Raw genomic sequence first — 27,067 nt, forward strand, 5'->3', positions numbered from 1 at the left:
CAAACGCCACAGCCTTCAATGGACCCTTTACACAGACTGTGATTGAGTTATCAACATTGGAAATATAGTAAAGAATAAAATTTTTAAAAAAGTCATATACATTTATAATGCTATACTTGTGTTATAGCAGCTTGGCAGTAAATTACAAAAAAACAAACTCTTTTTCTTCTGATATTGGAGCAAATGGGAATACAAAAATTGCATTTGTTGTAGTTTCAGTTCATTGCTATCGGCGTTTGCCCAACTATGACTGCTGCTGAGAACCCTGGAAATGTGAAAAGGGTCAATAAGCAAAGCAAAGCAAAGATATTCCAAGCCACCAGTGTAATTAATCTAAATCAGTGGTTCTCAACTAGTGGGTTGACATTAAAATACAGGTTCATTTGCAGAAAGTATAATCATGGTTTGTGTTTACCATGATGAGTTATGAATTACTGTCTGCTTAAACTCAACCATTGCAATTTAAGAAACATTTAAAATGTATTTTCAAAGTTCTGAATTAAGTGTATGTATTCATAAATATATGAATGCATGCTTTTTATGTATTTGTTTGGTTTTTTGCTACATTTTTTTTAAAGATATTTTCAAATGTATTTTTTTACACTTAAAGGGACACTCCACCTCTGGAAAGATGAATGTGTATTTAAATTGGGTCATTTATGTAGAAGAAATGTGAAATTATTTTTGAATTTGGAGCTTTCTAGACTGAGAAAAGCCAGAAAATGTATTTTTGGCTCATGTGGATGAAAGACAACAACTCCCAGAATGCACTTGCTTCGCTGCTCTATGAGGCCACTCCCAAGCCACGCCTACCGGTTAGAGAGCAGTTGTAAACAATAAAGCTAACTAGTCTCTGGACGATCTCGACGGCCGGACATGCAGGTTTCTGCCGGTGAAATCAAACGCACTGGCACTGATCTGTGATAGGTCTGTTAGCGCATTAGGTCCAACCCCCTATGGGTGGGTTTGAAAGGGTGGGAACTAGTGCTTGTAGTCTTAACAGAAATCCCCCCCCTCTTACACTTCCTCCTACAATGACGCAAAATTACGATTTTTGCGTCATTGTAGGAGGAAGTGTAAAGAGGTAAATACAGATTTCTCTCGTCTCAGGGGAAAATGAGAAAATGTTGCACGACCATTCAATAGTATGACTGGGTTTCTAACATTGCAAAGCTTAATGCAAATGGGTGGAGTGTTCCTTTAAAAAATAGTTGAGAAGCATTGATCTAAATGATTTTATAGAGTGGCACTGTGTGATTAACAGAACTTGTCTGTTTGCAGGATATCTTTGAGTGCAGAACTTGTGGCCTGCTGGAGTCACTCTGCTGCTGCACTGAATGCGCCAGGGTTTGCCACAAGGGTCATGACTGCAAGTGAGTGCAAAATTTACACTTTAATTTTCACCACATGCATCCTTCTGGAAGTAGGAAATTCTTGAATGCATTGCAACCAGTGTTGTTATTGTCATCTAAAATGTATAATAATAATAGTAATACAAATTTGTTACATTTATATAGTGCTTTTCTCTGCACTCAAAATGCTGATGCGATGGCAGCCATATTGTGCCAAATACCCCACCACTCACCAGCTATAGAAATATGGCCTTGGCAACTAACTGAAATAAAATAAGTTGAAGTACTAAAACTGAAATAAATATAAAAAACAAATAAATATTTAAAGTTAAAAATAAATATTTAAAAATGGAAACTAATAAAAAAAAAATACATTTTTACTGTTGATTTATTACTGAAAACTGTACTTTTCAAAAATACTGAAGCATCTAGAAGGATAGTTTAATCTAAATAAATGGATTATTGATTATTGTTGTCATAGTGAGTATTGTTTTTAGCTTAGCATCATGTTGAGACCAATTTAATCGAATGAGTTGCTGCTAATGTAAAGTTTTCTTTAACAGTTACTCAGTTACATTTCAGTTACTGTACCCTCTAGAAGACAGCAACATGATTCACTAGGCTTTAAAACAGTAATGCATGCTCCTTGTTTCTTCTCCAGACTGAAGAGAACGTCTCCCACCGCATACTGTGACTGCTGGGAGAAGTGTAAATGCAAGACTCTTATCGCGGGCCAGAAAGCAGCTCGTTTGGATCTGCTCTACAGACTGCTGACCACCACTAATCTGGTTACCACTCCTAACAGCAGGTATGTTCACTAGGAAATATTGCACCAACTTTCTGTTGCCAACCCATTTTATTGTATCATCGGGGCAACATCCAACCTACATTCTGTGTCATGAACTCTTTCTTCCTCTCTGTTTGTGTCTGATAGGGGTGAGCACATCTTGCTGTTTCTGGTGCAGACCGTTGCAAGGCAAAGTGTAGAACACTGCCAGTATCGACCACCTCGCATCCGAGAGGACAGGAACCGGAAGGCTGCCAGCGCTGAAGGTGTGTCTTTGAGTAGGGAAGTGACCTGGGACTGGATTGACGAAAGTCTTCTAAAAGTCGTCAAGTTAAATTTATTTAGGGCCTGTTTACACACCTGGTCACTTCATGTGTTTTTACTGATCGGATAGCTCTCTGATTTGTTAAAACGGTTCCATTTACACTTGGCCACATAAATGTGTCTCCGCAAAACTGATATAAATCCGGTTTTCAATTCCCACACTATATGCAAATTTAACGGAGTTCACGTCATAGAAAGCAACAGATATGAGCTGCATTTTATTTATCATCAGCTAATTTCAAGATCAAAGACCGCAATAGGAGAAAGGGTGGCATCAGCACTGGTAAGATATAATTTAGTCTCACTACTTTTGATAAAGATGATTGTGTGTTGAGCGTCTGCGAGTTTGCATGTCGGCTTGCTGAAGAGATACTCAGATACTCATCTGCGCCTATGCGCATTTCAGTAGCTCTGTCAAATCTGGCTATAACGTCATATAGCCTATAACACGCTCACTCGTTTTATTTTTTTAAACATTTTTGGAGGAGTAAAACTTACATGTGGTTTTAAACAACCAGATGCCTTTACACATTTGGAATGCGTCTCAAACCAACTCCTGAAGTGGTTTGAGTGATTGAATTTAAAGGGATACTCCACTTTTTTTGGAAATAGGCTAATTTTACAACTCCCCCAGAGTTAAACAGTTGAGTTTTACCGTTTTTGAATCCATTCAGCCAATCTCCGGTTCTGGCGGTACCACTTTTAGCATAGCTTAGCATACATCATTGAAGTGGACAAGACCATTAGCATTTCTCTCAAAAAAATGACCAAAGAGTTTCAATATTTTTCCTATTTAAAACGTGACTCTTCTGTAGTTACATCGTGCACTAAAGACCGACGGAAAATGTAAAGTTGCGAATTTCTAGGCTGATATGGCTAGGAACTATACTCTCATTCCTGCGTAATAATCAAGAAACTTTACTGCCGTACCATGAGTGCAGCAGGCGTAATGATATGACGCAGCGCCTGAAAATAGGCTACCTTCCGTCAACATAGCCAACGTGACAACCTGCTTGCACAGGGAGCGTTGGAAGTTACCGAGCTGGGGACTATTTTTAAGCTATGCTAAAAGTGGTACCGCCAGAACCGGAGATCGGCTGAATGGATTCAAAAACGGTAAAACTCAACTGTTAAACTCTGGGGGAGTTGTAAAATGAACCTATTTCCAAAAAAAGTGGAGAATCCCTTTAAATCCGTCTCGAAAGCGGTTCGCAGGACATTTACACCTGTTCTTTTCACGATCGGATGGCTGTCCGATCAAAGAAATCCATGAAGGAACTAGGTGTAAACAGGCCCTTATATGGTACTTTTCACAATACACATGGTTTCAAAGCAGCTTTACAGGAAATCATGATGTTAATGTTTATAATGTGTTAATATCTTCATTCCTTAGTCACATTTAGCAGATTAGAGCTGGGTGATTTAATATAGTTTACATCATATAGTTTAGATTAAGGAACATTCTTACAAGCTTTTGGGACTAATCTTAAGTGCTTTTTTTATTTTTTTTATTCTAAGACAATGACAATGATCAACTCAATGGAAAAACACTTCAATGGTCATATTTTTGGGCTTCCTGCAGATTAATGCAATCATAAGCACACCCACTATTTTTGTCATGACTGACTTTATGGGTGTTCAGCTCTCAGCGTCGTATTTTTAAACGCACCATTAATTTCACTTTTAAAAGAGCAAGATGGAGCGATCTGTTAATTTTTGCACTTTTTGCGTTCTTTTGTCTGTGTGTGCGCGCTTCTGGAGTGATCGTGTCCTATGTATGAGCGCCTCATTTGTGCTGAATGTTGCCGAAAATTGTCATAATTATCAAATAAAAAGTAAGGTCCCCAATTGAGTTAGTACTGAATTTTGAAGTCAGCAGTCTTGCGTAATCATGACCAATAATTTTTTACATTTATAGATCACTGGTGTCACTTCAGAGTAAATATGTACATGGGTTGGACAATGAAACTGAAACACTGACCAATGTTTTGTTGGAGGTTTCACTCACATCCATACATGCGCGGCCTGGTGGCCAATCTCCATTTGTTGGCGTGCGTTTCGCTGGCTTATGTGATCAGGACAAGGAAGTCTTTGTTGCGTATCGAGAGCTCTGGTATCCAGGGTAATGTTGGCATTCACCACAGAGGACGAACAACATCCAACAGGAGTAACTGTCGATGCAAGAGGAAGCTTCTGACTGGGATGTCCAGGTACTAACCCGGATTGTATCCAAAAAACATAAAACCACAGCTGCCCAACTCACTGCAGAATTAAATGCACCTCGACTCTCCTGTTTCCACCAAAGCTTCGACAGGAGCTCCAGAGTCAATGTTCATGGTCGGGCTGCTATAGCCAAACCTTTGGTCACACGTGCCAATGCCAAATGTCGGTTTCATTGGTGCCAACAGTGCAAATCTTGGGCTGTGGACAATGTGAAACACGTATTGTTCTACGAGTCCACCTTCACTGTCTTTCCCACATCCGTGTGAGTTACGGTGTGGAGAAACCCCAAAGAGACTGAACGCCCAAACTTCACGGCAGTGGATCAGTGATGGTTTGAGCTGCAATATCATGGCATTCCCTATTGTGCTTGATGGATGCGTCACTGCCAAGGACTATCGAACCATTCTAGAGGACCATGTGCCGTGTATCAGCATGATAATGCACCAATACACACAGCAAGACTTGTGACAGAATGGTTTGATGAAGTTGAACATCTCTTATGGTCTGCACACTCACCAGATCTAAATATTTTTGAGTTATTTTGGAGGAGCGAGTCAGAAAACGCCCTACACCATACTAATAAATTGTGTTCTAAAACCAGACGTTTCAGTTTCATTGTCCAACTCCTGCATATGTACTGTCATGTTGTAATGCTAAATCACACAATTAATTAGAAACAACCCACCAAATTCATTAAGCGTCTTGCCTTTGAGGATTTAAGACCTAGATTTTATCCTAACTTTAATACATTTTTTAATAAGATTGTTTTCAAGAATTTGAATTATTCTTGACTTTTGCCACAGTGCATGAAAATAAAGAAATGCTCTCAAGATACTTTCTCAACTTTTCAAGTTTTTATTAACATGTTTTTGGTTTTATGCACGATTCATTTGAGAAGGTTTTGTTGTCTTTTGTGTGTGTGCTTTTTTTTTTTTTTAATGCGTCTCTGTCTTTCAGACTCTGATATGCCGGATCATGACCTGGAGCCTCCACGCTTTGCCCAGCTGGCTCTAGAGCGTGTGTTGCAGGACTGGAATGCGCTGAAGTCCATGATAATGTTTGGCTCTCAGGAAAACAAAGACCCGTAAGTAGAACATTTTAACTATCACCGCAGGCGAATTTCATTGGACCCATTCAGCTTTCATGATTTATTTATTTTTGGCTGTTGTATCATTCTAGGCTAAGCGCCAGCAGCAGAATCGCTCACCTTTTACCGGAGGAGCAGATGTACCTGAACCAGCAGAGCGGCACCATCAGGCTGGACTGTTTCACACACTGCCTCATTGTCAAGTGTGCGCCAGACATCACTGTGAGTGGAAGAAACAGCTGTTCTTCTTTCCATACCTGGAGAAGTCACTGTTGTATAATTTTGGACTTATGCTCTGCTCTAGTCAAGTCACCTTTATTTATATAGCGCTTTTTACTATTTAGATTTTCAAAGCTTCACCATAAAAAAACAGAAAATAACAATAAATGATTTAAACTTCCTCAAATATGAGTCATTCTGCTGTAGAGAAACTCTGCAGAAGACAATAGTGTCATTATTCAGCTCAAGGTCAGTTCAGTGTTGAATCATCAGTTCAATAACTGTCAATGTTGTAAAGTTTGTCAGTTATGAAACTAAAATATTTCATCAGCTAATATTACTATTATGTAGAGCAAAGGCCAGTTCACACCAAGGACGATAACTATAACAATAATGAAAAAGATAAAGTTCTAAAAATCGTTCAAAATATAAAAGAAAAGCAATAGTCCACACCACAATTTACTATAACGGCACAGAGAAACGATACCGTTGGAAGCACTTTCTTAGAAAGAGCTCAAGGATTTAAAGTGGCAGGCGACAAAACTGCAGCAAACGCTTGTATCAAACAGAAATATATCGTTCTAATGTTGTTGTTGTTATCATTCTTGGTGTGAATGTGCCTTAAATCTTATCTTACCCTTCTTTTTAAAATCAAATTATACCTTTGAGTTTTCACAAACTGATCCGTATTATATGAGAAATGAAAAGGTCATGGAAAAATTGTGCGAACTTTGTAATGCGTAAAGGTTTGTTAGTGTGCCTTTTCATGTTGCTGTATGTTTCTTGTGCCATATTGAGTTGTGCTAACTTTCTTCTCTTGTTTTTGTTGTTCCCCAGTTTATTGACACTCTGTTGGGGACCCTGGTGAAGGAGCTACAGAATAAATACACCCCCGGCCGCAGGGAGGAGGCCATCAATGTCACACGGAGGTTCTTGCGCTCTGTGGCCCGAGTGTTTGTCATCCTCAGTGTGGAGATGGCATCCTCCAAGAAGAAAAAGTATGACTTATTTACTGAACTTTGCTTTGTACTGTAGTCAGTCACACTGATGAGAAGTGAAAAGAGAGTTTATAAAATAATTTAAAAAAAAAGTTTTTAAAAAGCAATATATGAAGTCGAATGCTTTATGCAACAAACAAATATTTTTATCTGATGATCTTACCTTGAAAGTCAAAGTTTTTTTTTTAACCCTATAAAATCTACTGATACACAAATTTCTAAGGCCTCTAAATGATCAATATGATCTCAACTTTGCTGGTAAGCCGCAGCAGGAATATTAGGCTTCTGTCCCTTTAAGAACTGCACGGATCCAATATACTGGTACACAAGCCTTCTATTTCTCAGCTGTTTACATAAATTTAAGACATAACTGTTTATGTTTACAAGGATAGTCGCCAAGGAGGCCATTTTTATATAATTTTTTGTTGATTTTACCCAAAGATAAACATTTGATTATGCATTAGACATTATACAGCTCAGTGCCTTCATGCAGTTAATGAATAAACCATCGGTTTGTTGGATCCGCCTTTTTCATGCTATAGCCTTTCTAAACAAGAATCACACTGTTCACATTCTCTCTCTTGTGTCTTTCCTTCAGCAACTTCATCCCTCAGCCCATCGGGAAGTGCAGGCGTGTTTTCCAGGCGCTGTTGCCGTATGCAGTGGAAGAGCTCTGTAATGTGGCGGAGTCCCTGATTGTGCCGGTGCGCATGGGTATCGCTCGCCCTACAGCGCCCTTCACTCTGGCCAGTACCAGCATTGATGCTGTGCAGGGCAGTGAGGAGCTCTTCTCTGTGGAGCCGCTGCCACCACGTCCCTCCCCGGATCAGTCCAGCAGGTGGGTGACGCTTTAGTCGGCCGCACAGTTTTTTTTTTGTTTTGTTTTTTTACTGGTTTTCATTTACTGAATCTAAGAGTCTCCATGGATTAAAATAATACAATTTTAGAGCTATATGTTCTTTGGGGTTTCTCATTTTTTAATGAATTTACATGATGTTTCCAGTCATTTGTGATTCACTAGATAAGATTTAGGGATCAGGATTTTAAAATATTTTATTATAAGCTTTTAATTTATAAATTAATATTTTGAATAAGTTTGGCAAAAAGCAAAGTCCGCTCAAATAACGTGAAAGTTCTCTGTAGACTTCTGTTTGCAATAGCCCTACTGAGCTGGTATAGTCAAGATGGGCAACAATGTTAAATGACCTGCTCTGATCACATGCTCTGGTAATAATAGCTTTGTAGGACTATTTTATTTTGATAATTAGTAAAAAAAAAAAAAATTGTTTGTTGATTATTGAAGAAGAATATATTGATATTGATGTTTAATATTATTTTAATATAGGGCTATTTTCTGTTCTTTTTTTTTCCCCTGTGTTGTTTAGTTTAATTTAATTAGGTGATTCTAAGTTTAAATATTGATGATTACAAGCTTGGGGGAAATGCAATTAATTGCAATTAATTACAGCAAATTGTGCAATTAATTAGTAAAAAAAAATTTATCGATTCCCAGCCCTAGTGCATATATATATATATATATATATATATATATATATATATATATATATATATATATATATATATATATATATATAGTCATAATTTACTCACACGTCATTCCAAACTTGTATGACATTCTTCTATGGAACACAAAAAAACATAAAAATAATTTTAGTTGGTAACTAAACTGTTTTGGTTCCCATTGACTTCCATTTTGTTATTTGTCCATACAATGTAAGTCAATGGGAACTGAAACTGTTTGGTTATCAACATCCTTCAAAATATCATCTTTTGTTTTCAGCAGAAGAAAGAAATGCATACAGGTTTGGAATGACATGCGTAAATGATGACAGAATAACAATTATTGGGTGGACTATTCCATTAAATTTACACTGACACTTTTGCAAAGTATTCTAATGGATCTTAATCAAGTTGTCGTTAATGCTGATGTTATTTTGTGCTACTCAGCTCCAGTCAATCAGCCTCTTCGTACATCATCAGGAACCCTCAGCCCCGCCGCAGCAGCCAGTCCCAGACGGCCCGCGGACGTGACGAGGAGCAGGATGATATTGTTTCTGCTGATGTAGAAGAGGTGCGGTGCCCTACACTTGCATGTAGCACAACTGTCAAATATTGGCCATTTTATTACCCTGGCCAATATGTTGGTTGGTTTGTATGTTTGTTTACCTTAAAGTCAGCTTGAAACCGATGTTGCAATCATCTTTTTTCCCTATTGTGATGTTTATCCAAGTAAAACTGCGTCTGGAACAAGAACAAATGTAGGGTGGGACTTGATGTTATCCATAGGGAATTGATTGGATGGTTGTGGTTTGCTATTGGTCAGTCTCATGTGAGTGACAGATTGCCCCGCCCTTGCCCAAGTAAACACGCCATTAGAGAACAAATGTCACTGCAAGAGGGAGGGGAAGTTATTTTGATTAAAGATTATGAGGCACATGAATTTTTAAGAAAAAAGTGCTCTGATAAATCATTCATAATAAATACTGCAATATTCCATAACAAAATAAGAATTGACGATTTTGATTTCATGGTGACTTTAAGCTCGTTCTCTAAATGCAACCTGGCTGTTCACCTGTTCAGGTAGAGGTGGTGGAGGGAGTTGCAGGTGAGGAGGATCACCATGATGACCAGGAGGAGCAGGGGGAGGAGAACGCAGAGGCTGAAGGACAGCATGATGAGCATGATGAAGATGGTAAACACAAATCACAGACATGTTTTAATTCATACTGTATACATGTTCTGTTCATCATAAAACGCTGAATCCAGAAAAAACCTCACTGCAGTACACGATATCCAGGGGGAGGAGTTGGATCCAGATCTAAGGGGTGGAGATGGGTAGGTTTAGGGGTGGGTTTAGGGATCAGGGGGTGGAGATGGGTAGGTTTAGGTATATGTAAATATCCTCCCCCTGGATTTCGTGTTTTGCAGTGGACCAAAATTTGGACAAAATACTATTTCATGATTTCATGGGGTCCTAAATTAAAAGATTGTAAACAGAACACAGAAAACTGTTTATATTCATTTTTGAGGTCGAACAAACATGTGGAATGCTTTTTCTTTCCCAATAGTATAAAATGAATATTGTAATAAAGTTTATTTTGCTACGACAACAATGTGGACAGATGGATGTACATCTTGCTTATTACATGGCTATTTGCCACACAAGTAAATAATTAGACTTAAATATTTAAGTGGATTGAATTGAATCTACAAATTCTCGGATAAGCATAATTATACAGTGTTGCTGTTTCCAACGGATATTATGACCTCAAAATGTCGTAATAGACCAATCAGTTTTGTAATAAATACTGATATCGAATAATCTGGATAATATTTCCCCCAGCCCTACATGTTGCTCTGCTTATATAGATAAATATAAATAACAAAACCATGTGTTAGAAACACTGGCGCTGCTTGTTGTCTTTGTCTAGAAGCCAACAATTTCTTCTGTAAATGAGGCTGAAGTCACAATCTTTTTCTTGCAGGCAGTGACATGGAGCTGGATTTGTTGGCTGCTGCTGAGACTGAGAGTGACAGTGAGAGTAACCATAGCAACCAGGACAACGCAAGTGGGCGCAGAAGCGTTGTGACTGCCGCCACCGCTGGATCTGAAGCAGGTGCTTCAGTTTGACAAATTTATGCAATTATGCCTCAAAATGGTCCCTTCTTTTTCTGCTTTCAACTAACCTTCCACACCTTCTGAGCATGCAGTAGGCTGTAATGGCTTCAGATAAGATGCTATAAATGCATTTTGTTTTGAATTTTTCCATGTGGCCTCTTTAGAATTATGTTTAGGGAGTTGAACAGTCTATTTTGAACAGTTCTATCACTTCAGATGGCCTTGCGTATCTACTTTAGGCATTACAGACCAACTAGTTGGTGGCATAGCACACTCTCATTAGGAATTTTTTTTTTTTAAAGGGACAATGTACATTTTTATTTATTTATGTAGTTATCCTATGCATCTAGTAGCCTGGTAATACCAAACTCTGCTACTTCGCTTTGCTTCGTAGACAGAGTCTGGCATGGCATAATTGAAAAGCGTTTTCTTTCTTGCGGGGAGGCGCTTGTCTGAAGTTTAAAATCATTTGTTCCCGTAAGCCAATCACATAACGTTTGGTTATGGCGTGTGTTATGCGCATGCTCAGCCGCATCTAAATTCCACTGTAAATACATGTAGTATGATGCGAAAACAAAACCATCGAGCGAAATACCGGAGTGAACATGGCTGTGAACGACTTTTGCAGATTATGTCAAGTAAATCTACGCATCCACGGTACAATCAGTGTCTACGTCACGGCTCTCAGCCCGCCCTCTGTTCGTTGATTGGCCGGCTGTTTTCAGGCCGGAGGAAAACGGAAAGCTATTACGCTGTCTCAGACTGAGTACAGAAGCGAAATGAAATTGAGCGGAAGTAAGAAGTCTGACGTAGTTATCTTATGCATCTAGTGTCATCAAATTGAATTGCAAAAATTACTTTTCAAACACTTTTTCAATTAGTCAAGCAAACATGTAGCCCCGCCCAAAATGCATGCTATTGGTTGAGCAAATGTTATGTTAGGCCCAGATGAGCCACTCAAACCAATTGCATTATTCTGTTTGATGCAACTCTGGTGTGGAAAATAAATCCTTCACTTTTAAACCATAATGTAAAAAAAATTGGGCTAGATAAAAAGTGGCATGCATTTCATAATATCGGTGATGCTGACTTTAGCATAACCTCCCACACTGAGAAATGTTCTGTCTTTTTCCTGAAGGTGCTAGCAGCGTTCCTGCTTTCTTCTCTGAGGACGACTCTCAGTCGAATGACTCCAGTGACTCGGACAGCAGCAGCAGTCAGAGTGACGATGTGGATCAGGAGACTTTCCTGTTGGATGAGCCTCTGGAGAGGACAACGGGCTCAGCACACGCCAACAGTGCGGCCCAGGCGCCCCGGTCCATGCAGTGGGCGGTTCGCACTACACCCAGCCAGCGCTCCGCTGGCGGCGCCCCATCCAGCTCATCCGCACCAGCTGGTTAGTATCTCCCACCATATTAAAATTGCGTTGTTGAGAGAAAAAAAAACAAACATTATATTTATTAAATATAATGAGAAAATGGTAAATTAAATGTTTACTTACATTTAACAATAAGGTTTCATCTGGTAACATTAATTAACTGCATTAGTTAAACTAACCATGAACAATAGTTTCATAGAATTTGTTATTCTTAGTAATGTTCGTTTATTATTATTACTAATGTAAAAAAAAATTTAATACACTATTATAATCAAAAGATTTATTTCTTAACATTAGTTGTACTAACATGATCAAACAATGAACAATTATTTTTACTAAAAATTAATAAATGCTTTAAAAAATAAATTGTTCATTGTTAGTGCGTGTCATCTAATGCATTAACCAATGTTAACAAATGAGACCCTGTATGTTTGTTATAACAAATATTATAAACGAGATAAATAAGTTGCACATCCTGTGACGTTGACATTGAAGTTGAAAATAGCGCCCAACAATTTTTTAACATTAACTAGTTTTCTCCTACAATTAAAACTAATGGATGGAAACATTGTCTTTCATCATGTTTAACACGCATAACAATGTTAAAATCTCAGGAAATTTAGTTTAGGGTTTCATGACCCTTTAATTACATTATTCAAGTTGCTTTGGAATGTCACAATGTTCAGATGATATAAAAAGCTCCTTGTTTTCCAGAAAATATGGTAAGTAATTCAATGTTACTGACAGTACTTCTAATGTATCTTCCAGCGAGCTCCACTGGCCTCATCTACATTGACCCTTCAAACCTGCGACGGAGCAGCGCCATCAGCACCAGCGCAGCAGCCGCCGCCGCAGCCCTAGAGGCCAGTAACTCCAGCAGTTACCTGACGTCCGCCAGCAGCCTGGCTCGAGCTTACAGCATCGTCATCCGGCAGATCTCAGACCTCATGAGCCTCATACCCAAATACAACCACCTGGTCTACTCGCAGTACCCCGCTGCCGTCAAACTCACCTATCAGGACGCTGTCAATCTGCAGGTGAGTCGTTCGGTCTTTACCCGAGCAAACTCGGACTGCAACAAAGGAAAAATATAACACAACTTTGTTTTTCAGAACTTTGTGGAGGATAAGTTGATTCCCACCTGGAACTGGATGGTGTCGATCATGGATTCCACTGAAGCGCAGCTGCGGTACGGCTCAGCTCTGTCATCAGCCGGGGATCCTGGTCACCCCAGCCACCCGCTGCACGCTTCACAACACACCGGCCGCAGGGAGCGCATGACCGCACGAGAGGAGGCCAGTCTCCGCACACTTGAAGGTCGAAGGTAAGACCCTTGAGCTATTGCAATTTCATTATTTCTGTCAAGTCAGCATGAAGTGAAAATTCACACATCTATTTTCTGTGGTTCGCTCGTCAAAAGCACAGTAGGTTTTTTCCATTTTAAGCTCTGTGACGAACAAAACATGTATGAATAATAAATGTTGATCATGATCATCTTCACAAAAGAACACCACTTTTATGAATTTTGAAGCCTAAATACAATCAGCAGAAGTAAAAAGCTAAACGTAGGCTGTAAACAAACTGCATTAGTCACATGACTTCAACATCTTCACTAAGCTTCCGACTCTTTCAGTCATTTAAAATCTAAGCAACTGGTGAGAGTAGATGAGCTTACCTGTTCCACTTTATGACGTTTAATGTCCCCAAAACCGTCTGTAGCCCCATTTAGCCACTTGTTTTCACCCCTCCTTTTTCAACACGTAAAAGGTTTTTAAAAAACACAAGGGTTTGTTTCTGATGTATTTTATGTTGTAGAATAAAACATGAATATATCTTGAGATTGTGTTCATCACAGACCTTGTTTCAGGCATTCATCAAACAACACATTGTCTTCAGACTATGTAAATCCCTTTAGCACTCTGTTGTCATCGAATAATTTCATACTTTGTGCTACAGGCGCGCCGCAACACTTTTGACTGCTCGTCAGGGGATGATGTCGGCACGAGGAGACTTCCTGAACTACGCCCTGTCTCTGATGCGTTCCCATAATGACGAGCATTCAGACGTTCTGCCTGTGCTGGACGTGTGTTCGCTCAAACACGTGGCCTACGTCTTCCAGGCCCTCATCTACTGGATTAAAGCCATGAATCTGCAGACGACACTCGACACCACTCAGATTGACAGGAAGAGGTAAACTATCCATATTATCATTTTAGCAGTTAGATTTAATTTGGATGATTATAGCTTAAAGGGGTGGTTGATTATTTCACTTTTTTAACTTTAGTTAGTGTGTAATGTTGTGCATAAACAACATCTGCAAAGTTACAACGCTCAAAGCAAAGGGAGATATTTGCTTTTAAAGAAATTGCTTTTTAATGACTACAACAAACGACTGGTAGGGACTACACAACATTCCTCCCGGGTTAGTGACATCACCAACCCTAAAATTTACATAAACCCCGCCCCCTGAACACGATTGATAGATTATCAAGACAGAATATGCTAATCAATGACTCGAAGATAACTATACATAAGCTACTTAAATTCACCAACTAACCATTCAGAAATGTTGTCTACATGTTGTCACTTCTTCTTGAGTCTCTCCATCATTGTCTGAATCCGGTTTGAACATAAAAGGCTAAACGTTTTAGAAATTTTCAGTGCGTGTCTATGTGAGTGCAAGCTGTTGTAGCTCCGCCCTCTGTGCCGTGAGCAGCAGCTCATTTGCATTTAAAGGGCCAGACACAAAACGGTGTGTTTTTGCTCACCATCAAAAATTGACAATTTTAACATGCTATATAAAAATATCTGTGGGGTATTTTGAGCTAAAACTTCACATACACACTCAGGGGACATCAAAGACTTATTTTATGTGAAAAGGGCATTATACCACCCCTTTAAAGCCATCTTTTCTTTTTGTTGTTGCTGCTTTGAACTGGTTTAAAAGGGTTAACTATGGGTCGACTAGTGAAACTGACTATTTATCTGAAAAAACATTTTTTTAATATATTTTTTTTAATATTAGCACACCCACTAGTTGATGTTGATGTTGATTTAATTTTATGATTCCAAGTCATCAGTATTGGAGATGCCCAGCCCTAATGTGAGCTGTTGTTGTGAGATTTCTAAATGCTTCTTTCATCCCACTTCAGGAATCGTGAACTGCTTGAACTCGGCCTGGACAACGAGGACTCTGAACACGAGAATGATGAGGACACCAATCAGAGTGAGTTCAGCATGAAAATGTGTTAAAGCTGTTGACATGTTAATTAAATTCTGCGCTGGTTTCCTGCTGTCAAATCAAACCTCTTTGTTACTCTTGACTGCGCAGGCTCCACCCTGCAGGATAAGGATGAGGAGCCAGTACCCGCTGAGACCGGACAGCACCATCCGTTTTTCCGCCGCTCCGACTCCATGACCTTCCTAGGATGCATCCCTCCTAATCCTTTTGAAGTACCTCTCGCTGAGGCCATTCCTCTGGCTGACCAGCCACATCTCCTGCAGGTCAGTGATGCCCTGTACCTGCATTTCACTTCTTCTATTAGAGGTGGTTTGTGACGTCAGTGCAGATGGTTGAGTTTAACACTGCTGTATTCCTCATCTCACAGCCCAATGCCAGAAAGGAGGACTTATTTGGACGGCCAAGTCAGGGTCTCTATTCATCCTCGTACATGGCCAGTAAGGGCCTCACGGATCTAACTGTGGACATGAATTGCTTGCAGGTAAACATACTTTCTCACAGTACTGAAAATTGGTGAGTTGTTTTTTTTTTTTTTTTTTTTAGTATTAAAAACTGATTTTAAATACATTTCTATAAATATAACATTTCTGTGAGTTTTTAAACTCTGACAAATAATGGTCTTAAGTGATGATACACTGCATTGTGCCATTTCAAGCTAAATTCACCCTAAAACTCCCCTATTTTTATTTATTTTTTATTTTGGTTTCAGCTTTAGTTTTATTTTATTTTAATGTTTATTTACTTTTTTTATTTTTACTTTTGTTTCAATTATTTTAAATAAATACAATTATTATTTTTATTAATTATAAATATATACATTTTATATAAACATATAGTCATATATAAACTCGTGCTGTCAATTTAACGTGTTCATTTAATTAATTAGTTATGGAAAAATAACGCGTTAACATTATTTAACTCACCCGCCCCAGACCTGTGCAAGTCATCTTGCATTTCATATAGTTGATTGGTGACAAACATGATGCAGGGCAACAACTCTCTAGAATGCAGTTATATGCCTAAAGCCAGGGCAGAACTGTTGTGCATCTCCGAGCAACACACAGCGGTGTTTCGTTTCTGAATGATTCCTCATTTTGAGCTAATCAGTCATTAAGAGAGCCATTTACTTGATTCCTGAATTAATCAGCTGTTTTGAACAAATTGGATGAATGAATAATGACTCCATTACCTACTCATTTAGACATTTGAGTGTACTCATACTCATTCGCAACCTTCTGGCAGTTTTAGTTATTTACAGTATCATTTCATAAAAAATAAATTAAAAAAATCCTATTTTGGGGATAGTTTGCCAAAAAAAATCATTATTATTTACATTTACTCACCCTCATGTCGTTTCAAACATGACTTTCTTCTGTGGAACATTTAAAGAAGATATTTTGAAGAATGTTGGTAACCAAACTGTTTTGGTTTGTAAATATATCTAAATGCCAATTCAGAGGCAGCTTCTGAAAAAATAAAAAGGCAGTTGTTGCCTAAAAGTTTGTTGAATTAAATGAAATATTTCTTTCTAAAGCTACTTTTTGTAGTGTCCATTTGATGCTTTTCTCATTTAACACAATAATGACTTTAAATTATCTTTTGGGAGTTATTTCTCAACCAAATTTGATGTGCAATTATTTTGCGTTTAATTAATTGGCACATCATGTAATTAATTCAAATTAAATATTAAACGCTTGACAGCCCCAATTTAAACACAAACACAAAAGTGCGGTCAAAAACGCTTCTCTGATCAGGTCTCAACAATGAGCAATAAAGCAATATTTTTACAATATTGTATTATGGGTAATTCTCATCCCAGATTCTACCCACAAAGATGTCGTATTCGGCGAACATGAAGAACGTGATGAGTATGGAGTCTCGGCAGAGGGGTGGCGAGGAGCAGTCGACTGCGGAGCAGGACATGGATGCATCTAAACCAGGCCCTTCACCCCATGACCTGGCAGCCCAGTTAAAGAGCAGCCTCCTTGCAGAGATTGGTTTGACAGAGAGCGATGGCCCGCCACTTCCCACATTTATGTAAGTGATAACATTTAATAGATTCATTAAGGGCTGTGAGTGATGTGATGATGACGTTTCTTGATTGTTTCCTCCAGTCCACACTGTAGTTTCATGGGGATGGTGATCTCTCACGACATGCTGCTGGGCCGCTGGCGGCTTTCTTTGGAGCTGTTTGGCCGTGTCTTCATGGAGGACGTGGGAGCAGAACCAGGATCTGTAAGTACAGCTAATTTTTAGAGAGAGCCATTTTGAACAAAAGACTTTGCATTTGCACACTGTGCATGGAAACCATCCGCAGATCACGTCGCCTCACAGTATTGAATAACACATTTCCATTGACAAAATGCATATGGAAAATGGCAGAATACGCAGAGTGAGCTGCTGCGGGAAAAGTGCATGACCCATGTTGTCTGAAACCTTAGAAGGCTATATATTAAGGGTTTCAAACAAAAGGCACTCGTCGGCGCATGCATGTGTGTCAGACAGATGAAGCACAGTAGAACAGGAGTGCAAAAATCTGACTAAAATATGCATTTTGCTAAAATATTTCTTGTTACATATAGATTTTGTGCTTTTGTTTTTGTAATAATTTTTAATTTAGTCATTTTAACTTTTGCAAGCACAGTATGCAATTACATTAAGCAGTCAGTTGTTTTTTGGTTTAGAATGTTGAATATTTTAACCCTTTTTTGCACATAATATATAGCATAGCCGATATAGATACATTCACTATTTATTTTCACATTGTTTGGAAGACAACATTGGGCAGGATTTGGAATAACTTTTTTAAATGTATTAAAAATGTATAAAAAAACCCAATTTAATCTAATTAATCGACAGATTATTCGATTTATCAAAATAATTGTTAGCTACATCCCTAGAAAAGTTGGTCAATAAACATGAAAATCGAAAAGAGTTGTTCTATAAACATCTACTTTTCTCTGAACGTTGCAGATCCTGACCGAACTGGGTGGTTTTGAGGTAAAGGAGTCCAAGTTTCGGCGTGAGATGGAGAAGCTGAGGAACCTTCAGTCACGTGATCTGGCCCTGGAGGTGGACCGTGACCGAGAGCAGCTCATCCAGCAGACCATGCGGCAGCTCAATGCCCACTTCGGCCGGCGCTGCACCACTACGCCCATGGCTGTGCATCGTGTAAAAGTGACTTTCAAGGATGAACCAGGAGAGGGCAGCGGAGTGGCACGGAGCTTTTACACGGCCATCGCACAGGCTTTCCTGTCCAATGACAAGCTGCCCAATCTGGACTGTGTACAGAGCGTCAGCAAGGGAATGCAGGCCAGCAGTATGTGTCAATTTCCTTCTGGTTTTTCTTTTCTTTTTTTTGACAGGTCATTTTATGGGATGGTGAATGGTTTTCATTACTTTGTTTTATTTCTTATTTAATTGATTTATTGGCCCTTTTTATTACCCTTTTTTTTTCAAGGATAAATGTTGCAGCTGCTGCGTAAATGTGAAAGTTTGCTGGTGTTTTTGAGAAGGTGATGCTCAGGTTTTTTCTGTATGTGTTTGCAGATCTTATGCAGCGGCTGAGGAACCGAGACCGTGAGCGTGAGAGGAGGAGCGGAGGACTGCGAGCTGCATCCAGACGAGACCGTGACAGGTGACTTTACCTGAGCCTTATATATCAAATATTCATGATGTATATTTTGGCAAAATAAGCTCAAGTAATTTTTTATTTTTTTATCCCCCCAAAAAGAATTATAAAATTCATTATAAAAAAAAAAAACATCATAATCTTTCATGGTGTAATTTCTGGCAAATTAAGTTTAAGAAACATTCATTTAATGGAGATGATTTTTTTTAATCCCATTATTTAAAATGGTTTGATTAAATGACATTTTAATATTAAAAATGTAATATTTAATTAATTCAAATAAAAGATGATCTTTCGTGATATATTCATTAAATTTATGGGTATTCTTTAAAAATTCAGTTATTTAAAAAAATTAAATAATAATAGTACATTTTATTAATTTATTAAGTGCCTTTTTAGCACCCAAAGTGCATAAATTGTCCATGATAAATTTATTTTGCCAGAAAATACATGAATATATCATGGAAGATGATCTTTTATTATACATTCTTATTTAAATCAAAAACAACTGCTCATGCTGCATGTGTGTAGCATCTTTGTTTGGATCGTGATTAAAATGCAGTGGTTGCCTCTAATTTCAAATGGCTACAGATATGTTTAAAAAAATTTTTATTTAATAAAAGAAAAGATCTAAAGCATTATTTTTTTAACATTTAATTTTTTATATTTATTATTTTCTTTGCAGGGACTCAAGGAGACAGCTGTCAATTGACACACGGCCGTTCAGACCCGCATCAGAAGGGAACCCCAGTGATGAACCGGAGCCGCTGCCGGCTCACAGACAGGCTCTAGGAGAGAGACTGTACCCACGCGTGCACGCCATGCAGCCGGTACAAACCAGTACAACCATCAGCAAATGTGGCTTTTGAAAAGATGATGTAGTGTGTGATGTGCATTTATGTGGTGTGCTTTTCTCTACAGGCGTTTGCCAGTAAAATCACAGGGATGCTGTTGGAGCTCTCTCCTGCTCAGCTGCTGCTGCTCCTGGCCAGTGAAGACTCACTCAGAGCTCGAGTGGAAGAGGCCATGGAGCTCCTCATAACTCACGGAAGGTGAATAATCTCACGCCCCCTGTCAAGAAAATAGTCATTTATGCCTTAAGTGAACTTAAACAGTTGAGAAAGAAAATAAGAAAATGCATGTGTAACAGTATATTGGATCTGTGCATTCAGTTTTTAGGTGTTCGCAGCCTAAAACCTGCTGTTGTCTGTCATTAAATGTTAATCCAATTACAAAAGAGAGAAAAAATCTCTCATTGCTCTTGATTGAATAAATTTTGTAACTTTTTGTAACTGAAGACTATGCAGGTTTTTTTTTGTACATTTGATTTCTTAATACGTTTATGTAGTATTTCTTATTTCTAGTGCTTATTGCTTTTCAGCTTGGTCTTTCATTTGTGTCTTTCTGTTGTTATTTGAGTTATTATAGTATTTAATAATATTAAATACATATTTAACAGTATTTAAATATAATATAAATTATATAAAGTAATTATGCAAATTACAAAATTTATTTAATTATATACAAGACATATTTACCATTATATTTATTAATTTAAAAAGTAATAATAAAATTACATATTAAATACTATTAAATGTATTTAATAAATGCTGTAGTAATTGCTTATTAAATATATTTATTTTATATATATATATATATATATATATATATATATATATATATATATATATATAATTGGTTGTTGTTACCAAGTCAAATTCCTAGTTTGTCTCTGCAAACATGGCCAATAAAGTTGATTATATTATTATTATTATTAATTATTATTTTTTTTTTTTTTTTGTGTTTGCCATTTGATTTTGTGGTGTAATACACCTAGACTTTTTTTTGCTGATAGTGGAGTATTTTATGAGCTTCTCTCTCTTGCACAGGGAAAATGGCGCTGACAGTATACTGGACCTCGGCCTCCTCGACACTCCTGAAAAAGCACAAGTATGTTGTGTCTAAAACTCTAAAGGCTCTTTTCTTGTCTTTTGCATGCATATTGTGCATGAGTTGATCTATATAGTTCTTTGGAGATTAAAGAAGTTCTTTGTTGCACCTATGATCTGTTTTTAATTGTAATTTCTATATTCCACCAGCAGGAGAACCGAAAGAGGCACGGTTCCACCCGCAGCGTGGTTGATATGGAGCTGGACGACCCTGATGACGGGGATGATAATGCACCTCTCTTTTACCAACCCGGCAAGAGGGGCTTTTACTCGCCCCGTCCAGGCAAGAACACTGAGGCCAGGCTCAACTGCTTCCGTAACATCGGCAGGTACGAGACACGCGTTCACTTGAACATCTGTGAGAGAATGAACCACCAGCTCCTACTAATGTCCCTGATTCTTTTCTTCTGCCTGCAGGATACTTGGGTTATGTCTGTTACAAAATGAACTCTGCCCCATCACACTCAACAGACACGTCATCAAGGTGTTGCTCGGCAGGAAGGTGAATATCTACGTGTTGTAATAGCGATATCCTGCATTGATCTGAGGTTTAAACCTGTCACTAAGTTAGGGCTCTGTAAACTCTGTTTTATTTTTTCCAAAATAACTCAATATTAAATACTGCACCTTTAATAATCAAAAAGTGTCTAATTATTTGAATTCCTAAATTAACAATTAAATAATTTATCAACATTTTTACAAAAATGGGGCCTATGTATGAAATGTTTTAATTTTTTTGCATAAATTCTGGTTTCTTTTTTTATTTTTCTGGATTTATGATTTAATACAAATTTATCAAAAATGGTGGATATCAAAGGCATAAAATATTAACATTTGAATTCTTTTCAAATGAAGAAACACATTTTTTTTCTAAACAAACTGCTGCACAACAAGTCTACTGATAATATAAAAACTTCATTAAATATCAAAATTTCATTATTATTTTCACTTTGAGAAGTACATACAACTGCGTGTCACGAGCTTGAGTGTGTAGTAGACAAAACTGCGCTCATTTACAGAGACATGCAGAACATGCAGACCTCGTTTTTAAACGATGTGAACAGCTGTACAGCCCTACTTTTGATTTCCTTATCCACAATTTGCCAAAATTCCGTGACCTTTTATGACTGGATTTCGCTGTGCTGCAGGTGAACTGGCACGACTTCGCTTTCTTCGACCCGGTGATGTACGAGAGCTTGCGACAGCTGATTCGACACTCTCAAACCGAGGAGGCGGAGGCTGTGTTTGCGGCGATGGACCTCGCCTTCGCTATTGACCTCTGCAAGGAGGAAGGAGCAGGACAGGTAATGGCTACATTTCCCTTTTGTGTTTGCATTAGGGTTCAGTGTTTGCACATGTCTGAATGTTTTTCTGTTGGATCTGCAGGTGGAGCTCCTGGCCGGTGGGGTCAACATGCCTGTGACTCCTCTGAACGTGTACGAGTACGTGAGGAGATACGCAGAGCACAGGATGCTGGTGGTGGCAGAACAGCCTCTGCATGTGAGTGCACTTAACTTTTGAGTCGCCTAACCTGATTTTTAGGACTCAGAGAGCCAGACTTTGACTATCTGGTCCAAATCACGGCTCATTCTTGACCTTATTTTGAAGCTTACTGGTTTTGCGTCGTCTTAATTTTGGTCTGGGGTTAGCGGAGGTAACATTGAGATTGTGACCATTATGTGCTTAAATGATGGTGGCTAGGGATAAAACGCTACACAAAAATGCCAGTAAAGGTGGTTTATTTTACAATTAAGGAATTACCTGTCCAGTTTTCCCCTCGGGCAAGGAGAAGGTTGTCATCAGCACAAAAGCAAATGTGATTAATGAATGATGAGAAACAAAAATGGCAAAAAACAAAATGAGATGACAAAAACTGTAATGAAACTGAGCACAAAAAAACTAGCAAAAAGGGCAGATTAAATAACACTGACATAAAGTAGGGGAACAGGAGAGCAAAGATTGTCTGCCTCGCGTTAATCCTGTCACTATTTTAAACGCTGACGTTAGACAGGATTGGCAGCGGAGACCGTGTCGTCAGTCAGGTTAACAGTGATAGGCAGCTTCCCGAACCAATAGCAGTCCCGAGGGGTTGAGCCTAAGAAAGAGGCCAAAACACAGAGGCACAACTACCGGTTTTGAATGCACATTTACTTTTATGCATTTTGTAGATGCTTTTATCCAAAAACCAACTTGCATTGCATTCAAGCCGAATATTTTTTCAATTCGTGCATTCCTTTGCGTTGCATGCTTTAGGTGCATGTTCTTTCGCCACTCACTGAAAGATCTGTGTACTCTGCCAAAAATAAAGCCATGCGCAGATGTAAGTGAAGATGTTGTTTTGCAGGCCATGCGGAAGGGCCTTCTGGATGTGCTTCCAAAGAATGCTCTGGAGGACCTGACGGCGGAGGACTTCAGATTGCTGGTCAACGGCTGTGGAGAAGTCAACGTCCAGATGCTCATTAGTTTCACCTCTTTCAATGATGAATCAGGTACATAAAGCCTCGCTCAGACTGTCAGCCCAAATCCAATTTTTGTGCATATCTGATTGGAATCCGATAATATTTAGCGAGTGTGAATGGACAAAAATCACATGAAATGCAAATCCATTTTGAGCTACATTTCATATATGACCCTGGACCACAAAACCAGTCACATGGGTACATTTTTTTGAAATTTAGATGTATACATCACATGACAGCGGAATAAATAAGCTTCCCATTGATGTGTGGTTTGTTAGGATATGGCAATATTTGACAACTATTTGAACATCTGGAATCTGAGGGTGCAAAAAAAGCGAAACGTTGAGAAAATCACCTTTAAAGTTGTCCATCTACAGTACCAGTCAAAAGTTTGGAAACATTACTATTTTTAATGTTTTTGAAAGAAGTCTCTTATGCTCATCAAGCCTGCAGTAAAAAAAAACAAAACAAAAAAACAGTAATATTATGAAATATTGTTACAATTTAAAATAATGGTTCTCTTTTTTAATATACTTTTAAAATGTAATTTATTTTTGTGATGCAAAGCTGAATTTTCATCAGCAAGTACTCCAGTCTTTGGTGTCTTATGATCCTTCAGAAATCATTCTAATATGCTGATTTATGATCAATGTTGGAAACAGTTGTGCTGCTTAATATTTTTTTTATAACCTGAGATACTTTTTTCAGGATTATTTAATGAATAAAAAGTTAAAAAGAACTGTATTTATTTAGAATAGAAATATTTTGTAACAATATACACTACTGTTCAAAAGTTTGGGAACAGTAAATATTTTTTTTTAAAGAAATTAGTACTTTAATTCAACAAGGATGCGTTAAATTGATAAAAGGTGATGGTAACGATTTATATTGTTAGAAATGTTTTTATTTTGAATAAATGCTGTTTTTATGAATAAATGCTGTTAACGTTTTACTCATCAATGAATCCTGAAAAAAGTATTCCAAAAAAATATATTAAACAGCACAACTGTTTCCATCATTGATAATAACTGAGTATCAAATTATCATATTAGAATGATTTCTGAAGGATCATAAGACACCAAAGACTGGAGTACTTGCTGATGAAAATTCAGCTTTGCATCACAAAAATAAATTACATTTTAAAATATATTAAAAAAGAGAACCATTATTTTAAATTGTAATAATATTTCATAATATTACTGTTTTTTTTTGTTTTTTTAACTGCAGGCTTGATGAGAATAAGAGACTTCTTTCAAATACATTAAAAATGGTATTGTTTCCAAACTTTTGACTGGTACTGTATGTTCACGATTGTGCTGCATCCACTCACAAAAATAAATGTTTTATATATTTACAGTAGGAAAATTACAAAATATCTTCATGGAACATGATCTTTACTTAATATCCTACTGATTTTTGGCATAAAAGAAAAATCGATCATTTTGACCCATGCAATGTATTGTTGGCTATTGCCACAAATATACCCGTGCGACTTATGACTGGTTTTGGGATCCAGGGTCACATATGTGGTTTGAAATCAAATTGCATTTCTGGAAATCTGTCCCAGCTCTAATCTGATTTTTAGATTGTAGTTTGCCACTTTCTCATGCCCCGTAAACATGTTAGATGTTGTTATAGGAAACATGCTGAAAGTCGCTGCAGAAACAAGGTTGTGTTTGTTGCAACGTGCCGGTCGAGCAGGAAATTACAATACAGTGGATGCATAAAATTTTGAGACTGGTGGAGACGACAGCACGGAAAACAAAGCCGTGCAAACCAGCCTCCTCCGTTTCTGCCGCTGCCTCAGAAGATGTAGTAGTCAGCGCAGCGGCTACACATTGTCATGTTGTAATTAAGACGAAACATCTACCTCTGCAAGCCTACCTCAAACATGGCTTGTCATTTGAAACGTTAGTAGAACGAGCGGCCATGTAAAGTGGCTAACGTTAGCCTAGCATTAACCTAGATACATGTGCTCTAATATTAGGGGTGTTCGTGTGGAAGCTAAATTAGTAGCGCTCACTGCACGACATGTTTAACTCAACGTTCATTTCTCTCTATAGGCACGTCCAGAGATGACGAGCCAGTGTCGTCAACGTCAACTTTGCAGCCGACACTTACTCAAAAAACACTAGTTTATTAAATTTGTTAAAATGTTCAGACAGTCTCCTTTGTTTTTTTCCGATACTTTAATCGTTACTTTTGGCAGTGCACTGCGGGCAAGCTTTATTAGCGCTTTAGCACTTAATTTATATTTTAAGGCTCATTATTAAGGTTTAGAGCAATGTTAGTCATGTTAATGTTCTTTATTAGCCCTGAAACTCAAACCATGTTGTTTGCGCCTCTAAACATCAGGCATCTGCCTCTGAATGCAAGATAATATGACAGTGTTTATTGCGTTTGATCTGTTTTCTGATGCGCAAGTAATTATTTAAAAATTTTTATCTGAAATAAATTCACAGACTTCTCGTTGCAGCAACTTAAAAAATAAATAAAAAATGTATTACTGATATGCGCCGATGACCATGAAGTGATGATTTATTTTTTTCTCTCTCTCTCTTGAAGACATGGGATTGGAAATGATGCTTTATTTGCAAATGTTTTATGAGATGTTCCAGTTTTGGAACGTAGCTATTGACTGTTAAGCATATTTTAGCCTGTTTCTATTATATTAGGCAACAATTTGAATCAGAAATTTTGTTAATGGACATTTTCAAAGAACATTTTCCATCGAATATCAAACTGAAGGTTCTTATATAATTGCTATATTTTTATTGTTGTAAAATTTTTTGGTTAAATTGTTTATTATATAATTGTGTATGACTTTGTATGTAGTTTTATTAGGGGCCAAGCACCAATTGTAATCATTGGCATTCTTCTTATTATTATTCTGCTGCTTCCTTTTCTTTCTTCTTCTTCCGCTCTTGAGTCTATGGCAGCGCATAGAACCGCTTGTGGGAAAGTTATGAAATTTGGCACACAGATAGAGGACAGTCTGGACATAAACCACAGCAATTTATAACTCAATCCCTCTAACACCACTAACTGTTCAAAGTTTCACTTACGTTTATGCTAATAACTTCTGAACCATAAGGCTAGAAACAAAGTTCTAACTTCCTTTTTATTCCTCGTCTCAAGACGATTCGATTGAAAAAATGTAATTTTCCGTCATGAAATGTACTACTTTCTCAAACTCCTCCTGGACCGTTCATCCAGTTTTCACGAAAATGTATCTAGATCATCTTTAGTCCATGCCAACAGAAAGTTACAGAATTCAAAACTTATTGAATAACGTGTGAAGGAATTTGACGCAGAGCATGCCAAAATGGATGTGAGGCTCTTTACCGCTTTAACATATTCTGACCAAATTTGGTTTGTGTTATGACAACCATGACGTAAGGCTACCTGCACAGTTTCAGCGCAGTGCCACCAAGTGGTCTGGAGATATGAAAAATTTACATTTTGCTTATATCTTCTGTACGGTTTGGACAAAACTGTTGTCATTATAGATTTGGTGCAGCATGTCAAGTCGAACGATTCCTAATTTTCCCATGTAGGCCATTTTGGTTGGCGGCCATCTTGAATTTTTTTTGTAAAATGCTTTATTTTACAGGCGTAGTGTCTTCGGCACCGTGCCCTTGACGGTTCTCAAAAAAGTTTCAGTGCCTCGCCACCTTGAAAAGTTATAATGAAATTTCCAAAAATGCTAATAACTTTTGATTAAATTAGCTTACTGTAATGAACCTGGTCTTAATAGATTCCTTGGGTCATGCCGAAAA

General features: G+C 37.9%; 1 protein-coding gene across 2 annotated transcripts in view; it reads left to right on the forward strand.

The window, feature by feature from the left end:
• Positions 1-27,067, forward strand: part of ubr5 (ubiquitin protein ligase E3 component n-recognin 5) — a 62,118-nt gene that overhangs the window by 33,313 nt on the left and 1,738 nt on the right. The window contains exons 28-56 of one of the 2 annotated variants that reach the window (XM_084385662.1): positions 1,282-1,373; positions 2,014-2,160; positions 2,287-2,405; positions 5,644-5,770; positions 5,866-5,995; positions 6,830-6,990; positions 7,589-7,828; positions 8,959-9,082; positions 9,592-9,703; positions 10,497-10,628; positions 11,769-12,026; positions 12,777-13,045; positions 13,121-13,332; positions 13,965-14,198; positions 15,161-15,234; positions 15,340-15,512; positions 15,617-15,730; positions 17,069-17,286; positions 17,364-17,484; positions 18,223-18,568; positions 18,799-18,886; positions 19,566-19,710; positions 19,802-19,932; positions 20,770-20,830; positions 20,980-21,158; positions 21,247-21,331; positions 21,978-22,133; positions 22,216-22,329; positions 23,174-23,318. In XM_084385662.1, the coding sequence (XP_084241788.1) occupies positions 1,282-1,373; positions 2,014-2,160; positions 2,287-2,405; positions 5,644-5,770; positions 5,866-5,995; positions 6,830-6,990; positions 7,589-7,828; positions 8,959-9,082; positions 9,592-9,703; positions 10,497-10,628; positions 11,769-12,026; positions 12,777-13,045; positions 13,121-13,332; positions 13,965-14,198; positions 15,161-15,234; positions 15,340-15,512; positions 15,617-15,730; positions 17,069-17,286; positions 17,364-17,484; positions 18,223-18,568; positions 18,799-18,886; positions 19,566-19,710; positions 19,802-19,932; positions 20,770-20,830; positions 20,980-21,158; positions 21,247-21,331; positions 21,978-22,133; positions 22,216-22,329; positions 23,174-23,318 (4,507 nt within the window). The remainder of the gene's footprint in view (positions 1-1,281; positions 1,374-2,013; positions 2,161-2,286; positions 2,406-5,643; positions 5,771-5,865; positions 5,996-6,829; positions 6,991-7,588; positions 7,829-8,958; positions 9,083-9,591; positions 9,704-10,496; positions 10,629-11,768; positions 12,027-12,776; positions 13,046-13,120; positions 13,333-13,964; positions 14,199-15,160; positions 15,235-15,339; positions 15,513-15,616; positions 15,731-17,068; positions 17,287-17,363; positions 17,485-18,222; positions 18,569-18,798; positions 18,887-19,565; positions 19,711-19,801; positions 19,933-20,769; positions 20,831-20,979; positions 21,159-21,246; positions 21,332-21,977; positions 22,134-22,215; positions 22,330-23,173; positions 23,319-27,067) is intronic. The other variant, XM_084385663.1, reaches the window with a different exon arrangement.

Source organism: Rutilus rutilus, assembly GCF_951802725.1.
Source record: "Rutilus rutilus genome assembly, chromosome: 17".
Classification (NCBI taxonomy): Eukaryota; Metazoa; Chordata; class Actinopteri; order Cypriniformes; family Leuciscidae; genus Rutilus; species Rutilus rutilus.